The 7,115-nt window shown below is 30.2% G+C and overlaps 1 protein-coding gene across 1 annotated transcript in view; it reads right to left on the reverse strand.

Moving 5' to 3' along the window:
* Smp_174170 (putative homeobox protein meis) overlaps positions 1-6,350 on the reverse strand; it is a gene marked incomplete at both ends in the record, with an annotated part of 39,948 nt that extends 33,598 nt beyond the window's left edge. The window contains 2 exons of the mRNA XM_018793624.1: positions 4,297-4,441; positions 5,845-6,350. Coding sequence (XP_018648117.1) covers positions 4,297-4,441; positions 5,845-6,350 — 651 coding nt within the window. The remainder of the gene's footprint in view (positions 1-4,296; positions 4,442-5,844) is intronic.
* Between the last annotated feature and the right edge of the window lie 765 nt (positions 6,351-7,115).

Genomic DNA, 7,115 nt, shown 5'->3' on the forward strand with positions numbered 1-7,115 from the left:
GGAGGAGTCCCACAAGGCGAACAACCCGCCCTTCAGTGCTTCCAGGTTTTCCACGGTGGTCTAGCTTCAATTGACCCATGATTTCTAATTATATGAAACTACTAGAATCTCCACAAAACCACCTTCTGAAAGTGACGTTTGTCTTTTAAAAAAATTAACTTAATTTGAATGAAACTTTTAAAAATGATACTATTTTTGAAAAAAATAAAATACAATAACTACTGAAGGATACTGCGAGATAATTAAAGAATTTCATCATTTATATAATACAACATATTGATAACCTACTGTGTTACAATGTAATAATTACAACTTATTGTCAAATTCCTCTAAAAATGAATAAATTTACTTGATTAATATTTTGAACTAAGATTTTCATTGTAAGCAAGGATGGCTATATCGAAGCAATACGCACAGTATGCACATATGCCAATCAGGGACTGACCAGTTGCAGTCATAAACATCAATGGGAAGATTCAAACAAGTAATACTAAGTGAATTTAAAAATTTCATTATTCATATATTTTATCATTTAAATTAACATAGAACTGTCAAACTTAGTTAATTTCTCATTTTATGATATTCAATGTCCAATATTATTTGACTTTATGTTTTTCTTAATTCGATTGACCAAATGAATCCATAATATCTCAGTTATAATTTCCATTTTAAAATTAACATGAACAATTGAATGAAATTTAAGAAAAGTTAAATGGTGACAGAAATTTCATTTTCTTGTTTGTTTGGTTGCCTTTTTTGTTGTTTTTTTTGTTTCTTATGACAGAAAATTCACTAAACATTAAAACAGATTGTTTTCTACTTAGTTCATTATCATGTTTTATATATTTATTGCTTTCTAAAAGAAAAATGACAATATAGAAGTAACAACTGATAGAATATAGTAGTAATATGAAGTTATAAATTACTATGTATTCCTTTCATATCTAAAATTTTATCTTTCGATAGTGTAATAAGAAGACGAAGATGATCAGAACTATGTGATATATTAGCGCAATACATTTCATGATCTGAAAATTAAGGTGTGTGAACATGTACCAAAATAGTTGAAAGCATGAGTCAATTGAAGCTAGACCACCACGGAGAACCTGGAAGCACTGGAAAGCCGTTTCGTCCTATCATGGGACTCCTCAGCGGTGCGCATCCACGATCCCACCTCGCGAGATTCGAACCCAGGACCTACCAGCCTCGCGCCAGAGCCCTTAACCGATAGACCACTGAGCCGGCATCCAACGGTGTTTACGTCTAACTTCAAACAATCCACTAAGTTGAGCAACCGTTCACCGATTGTCTTCAGTTAGTTCCTATCTCATAACAGACGTGGTTTGAACTCCACTGGTCACTGCTTCTCACTAGAACTCCTGGATTTACCTCTCGAGGTCAGGTTGGTTGCAGAAACAAATAGAATTAAATGACCTGATAAGAGTAGAGGATAAAAATCCATCATCCTCTATCGCCAAACATATAATAGAAACAGGCCATAAGATTGATCTTAACTCAGCTTTTGTGGTGTTGTATAAAAGTGTAAAAGAGCGTATACTAAGGTTTATTGAAGCCTTAGCCATACGAAAATTCAAACCCCCTTTGTGTATTCAAAAACAGTTTGTTCTCACCTTAAACCTACCCTGGTAATATTGTGGTGTGGTCTACTTATATCCATATAAGTAGTATATGGTGTGGGTCAGACATAGAATGTATTTTGGCAGAAGACCGATGAGGAAAGAACTGAAATGAAACGCAAACGTCTGGAAAATGCATGAGCAATGGAATAAGAGAAGAAACAGTGAAGATTGAAACAATTGGTTGTTAATTTGCAAATTGACTGTTCATTGTTTGGTAATCAGAATTTATTGAGATAGTCTGTAATCTTTGCTTAAATACATTCGATTGTCCCCAGTCGTGTTCTGTTCACTACAATATTAGCTTATTATCCAGAGTGATAAAGTTTTAAATTGTTTTCACATTATTATTATCCTTGTCTCCTCTTACCCCCATTCCCAGTCTAGTTGACCTTTGATTTATATATATATATGTTCTTAACAAGTATATATCATATAGTTCTGATAATCTTCGTCTTCTTATTACACTATCGAAATTTATCAAAGGGACTAATTGCTTTAAAATTTTATCAATGATGAATTTGTTCTGAAATGAAAGTCTAGAATATCCCTGATGGTTTTGTTTTAAATATTATAAACTTAAAAAGTTCATCTATTCTATCAGTTAAAGTATTAATTTTGAATAAATAGCTTACATAGTTATGTTGACCCTAAAAAATATATTTCAACTGTTTTTTAATTGATGGTTCTAATATTCATCTCATTGTAAATATTTCAGTTAAATTCGATAATTCTTAGTGAGATTAGAAGCCAAATGACAGGAGGTGAATTCACGATGTGTACAGATGTATTGATCTGGCGTTAGAGTTTTTTTCAAACAACAGCAGTGATCATTTCAAATATACCTTATCTTACTCAATTTAGATATTTTGTTATTAGTAAGAAAAATTACACAAATGGATATAGTCAGTATGATGAATTGGTGAAAAGAATGTATATCTCAAGTTGATTTCTTTGGTGGTCCTAAGCTCTTTAAGTTGAGTAATAATGAGTGCTTCGTTATTAAACTATTTAGCCCCAAAAACGCAAGACTGTTAAAATTTATTGCTAATAGTCCGTTGAATTGATTTTTAGTTGTTCACTATTTTCTTTATTTGATTACACTTTAGTATTATATAATACCATTTCGTTAGACGTTTCATGCATATGTTCTTTAAAATAAATAAATCTTCGAAATAATATTTGGAAACTAACCCGAATACAAATTAATCTCCACAAACCTGCTAGCCAAACTCTAATAGTATGCTCACTTGTGAATGACTTTAAGATAATTTCCCAAAGTTTTAACAGGATGTAATGAATGGAAACATTCAGTTAAAACAAGAATAAGACAAACAGTTGTAAATGTCATTAAATAACATTTTACTGTATCATAAATTAAGTGAATTTGGAAATTCAAAACAATGGATACCAGCTTAACGGTTTGTAGATAACATGGTCACTTAGAGACTTGAGTGTCTTAGGTTGGTTACTTGGTGGATACGTTTATGCATATATATGAGGAGTTTCATAGGAGAAAATACAAATGTTCTTTAGTTTTTAACAGTTTCCCTATTCATATTAATCCGTAAGAAAACCAACTTCGATCAGAAAACATTTTCACAAACCTTTTAATCTAACAGGAAACTAATTACATCATTTCATTTTATATCTATTGAAATATGAACTCATGATTTATAAAAGTATTTACTGTCTACATAATTTCTCTAATATCTAAGGTGTATTCATGTATTATGATTATCGGTGATCTTTCATTGACTCGACTCTTTTTTAAAGACTTCCATCTTCATATATAAATAACTTACATCAACCTAATTGTTCATTTTAATTAGTTTAACAATGACCATAAACACAAAACAAAATTATTATCACAATCAGAATACTTGTAATAGGAAGACGTCAATGAAGTTGATAAGTAAGGTACATCAAAAAATTATTAATTATTGACAGTCTGAATATTTCTAATTAGTGAAATGTAACCTCATTGTATTGGGTTGTTAGAGGTACTCAACAGAAAACCCTGTTCGACCAAGGTTTCTTGATATTTGGAATTCGGGAACATTGTGTACCTGTGACTTTAAAGTGACTGATGCTCTATATGAGATTCGAACCTGCATTACTTAGCTTCACAGTTCTAGGCGTCACTACTTAGCAATTTGGACTGCTACTGACTTTTTGTTAAACTGGGATATTTACTATTTATTGATTGATTGATAGAATTTAATCAGTACCAAAGGACTAGACAAATATGATATTAGTCACTACCCAGTGATCAATCGATTATAATGTTCATGCTTTCTACGTCAATTAAGATTTTATGGTTTGTATTTCTAGTTCTGAAACATAAGGAATGATAGACTACCAATTGTGTAGTGTAAAAAAAACATGTTTTCCTCCACACTATATACTGTTATAACTCGGTTTTTAAAACGTTGTTATGGTATTGATACGACGATTGGAGTCTAAGTAAGAACTGAAGTGTAAAAAACTTCTTATGAAAATCCTTTGATTTTATAGTTGCCTTATCAAAGTTTAAATAATATAAGAATGATAAGATTTATAGAAAATAATTAATTCATAATGTTTTGTCCCATTTTTTTCAGCTATATGAATCATTAAAACACAAATATATATATGTAAAGTAATAATTTCAACGTACTTCTTTCGTGAACATACTTATATCTTCTTGAAATGAATCAGATGAACAAACATCAGCTGAACTATTGGAATTCTCATCTCTTGGTATACATGTTGCTAATTCACATTTTTCAAATATTAAAGCAAGTAAGGGGAATAATGGATGACTGTAAAACAAATAAAATAAATGATTATTCGTTTAAAATTCAACTGCAATACATTATGAAATTTAGTATTTAAAAAAAAAGGAAGACAGCTGTACTAATTTAATGAGATAACAATAATCTTCGAATTTAACCGTAAACATATTCAAATTGCTTTTCTTAAATAATCCGTTCGATTCATGATATAGTTTATAAGTTGTGTGATATAATATGGTAATATTCAATTATTCATCTAAATTTACGTTTTACTCTATAACTCAAGAGTTTACACTTGCAACTTTGGAAAATTTACCTACATGAATCTAAGCATTAGTATATGATATTGTAGTGTGGGTTACTTATATCCACATAAGTAGTATATGGTGATGGTCAGCCATAGAATATATTTCACTAGAAGACTGATAAGGAAAGAACCGAAAGGGAACTCAATTGGTATGAAATAGCATGAAAAATGAAATCAGAGGAGATAGACTGATATTTGCAGAAGGAACAATCAATGTTGAGACAATTGATTGTTATGTTGCAAATCAACTGTTTACTATTTAGTTGTCAGATTTCAGTGAGATAGTCTGTAGTTTTGTGCTCTAATACATTCGATTGTCCCCAATCGTGTTCTCATTCACGACAGTATGATTAAAAATTATTTTATGTCAACGTTTAAAATAAATATTTCGTTATTATTTATAACATAAGAATCCATAAGACAATACAATAATAAAATCTTAATAGAAAGGAATATAAATATTATTAGAGATTTATGAGGATTGTTTAAAATGAAGTTTGTACAGTATTACATATGGACTGAGATTGATAATACAAAATTCTTGATCTTCATTAAGGAGTCTAAAAGGTATAATGCTTTCAAGTAAAAAAATAAAGGCCATAAATTCATATTTAGTCATGCTTGGTTACACAAAAATGTAGAATCTTAAAGTGGAATAAATCGTTTATTTAATACTTCCTGTGTTTTCTTGTTTTTTCATTATAGCTTGTCAATTTATTTTTAGATGAGAAATCAAGTTAAAATTAAATGTTTATAAGTAGCTCTCCCCCCCCCGAAGAAAAAAACTACGAACACATCTACCGTTTATTTACAGTCATATTGTTAGAACAGTAAACTGAATAACTGGTAATATGAAATTCCAGGTTTTTTATCACTTGAACTTCACTATTGATTAACTAAATTAAACGACTACTAAAATTAACTGAAGTGATCGTGATAGCTATTATTTTGAGAATAGGTATCAGACAAGTGAATTATATTAAACGCGATGTATATCTCTTAACCATTAAATACAAATGATTAACCTTAATCTCTTTTAAAATTTTCATTTAATTACCATATAATGATTAAGGAACTTTTTAGGTAATATATATGGATATATATAGGTAACAGTCAAACTAACTTTTTAATCTTTTCAATATTCTGTTTCATATCTAATCCATTTTCATCTGTATCATTATTATAAGGACAATTACTGCCACCACCACTGATATTAACACGAGAATTAAGAAATCGTGAATAATGTTCTAATGAATTCGATACTGGAGTCATACTATTTATTATCGCTGTTGTTGGTGGTGTCACTGTTCCAGGTGCTGCAGTCGTACTTGATGTAATTGATGAACCTATTATTGAATTTCTTAATGAAAAATATTCTTGATGTTCATAAGGATTTTGTCTTTGTGTTTGTTGTTGTAGAGGTTGCAAAATATTATTATTATTAATTTTGTTCAGATTAGAAATTCCTTGTGTAGAATTAGAATTTAATGACATAGTCAACTTATGAACATCAATTGATGAGTTGGATGATTCGCTTGGTGGTAATAATAAATTCGGTAATAATTGACCAGCTGTTGGTGGACTAAACAATCCTAACAGTGTTTCACCACCATAAATTTCACTGTTCATAATTTTCAAGTTGAAATTGGTGAAGATCTTTTTGTTATAATTTCAGGAAGTGTATTGTTCTAGTGAATTAATTTTATTGGAAAAGAAAGAAAAGGTAGATAACATTTTTATTACACAAAATGTTGGAGACAAAAGAAAAACAAATTATGCATTTATCTCTTTGATATATCATATGGGATATATTCATGAATGCAACCGAAATAATTAGGACTATAGACCTAGAACCAGTCACACTACTGATCATCTGCCTAGATTTGGGAAAATGACAATGTCATGAATGATCTTTTCTCTTTACATCACTCAAAAATAGTTGGAAAGGATAACTTAAAACTAATTTTACTGAAAACTTAATAAATTATGTCGTCTTTATATAAAGAGAGTGGTGTATGATGTTAAAATGAAGCAGATAAGTTAGTCAAAATATTCCAAAATTAATACATAATTTTTAGCAGCTTCTATCACTCAAGTTAGGAGTAGACGAATTCAAAACCTATTAAATCATCACATATAGATCAAGTAGTCTCCAAATACTTCTGTTTGACTTTACACTTACTTACTTACCTACGTCTATTATCCCTCGTGGAGGAGCATAGGCCCCTCCGACAACATTCCTAATACAACTCTGTCCTGGACAATCCTTTTTAGTTATTTCCAGTTGCTATTCAACTTAATAATGTCTGCTTCCAATTCTCAACTCAGTGTGTTCTCTGATCTTTCTCTTTTCCGTTTCCCTCCAGGATTCTAAGTTAGCACTTCGCCTTGTGG

This window comes from Schistosoma mansoni, chromosome 1 (assembly GCF_000237925.1).
Source record: "Schistosoma mansoni strain Puerto Rico chromosome 1, complete genome".
NCBI classification, from domain to species: domain Eukaryota; kingdom Metazoa; phylum Platyhelminthes; class Trematoda; order Strigeidida; family Schistosomatidae; genus Schistosoma; species Schistosoma mansoni.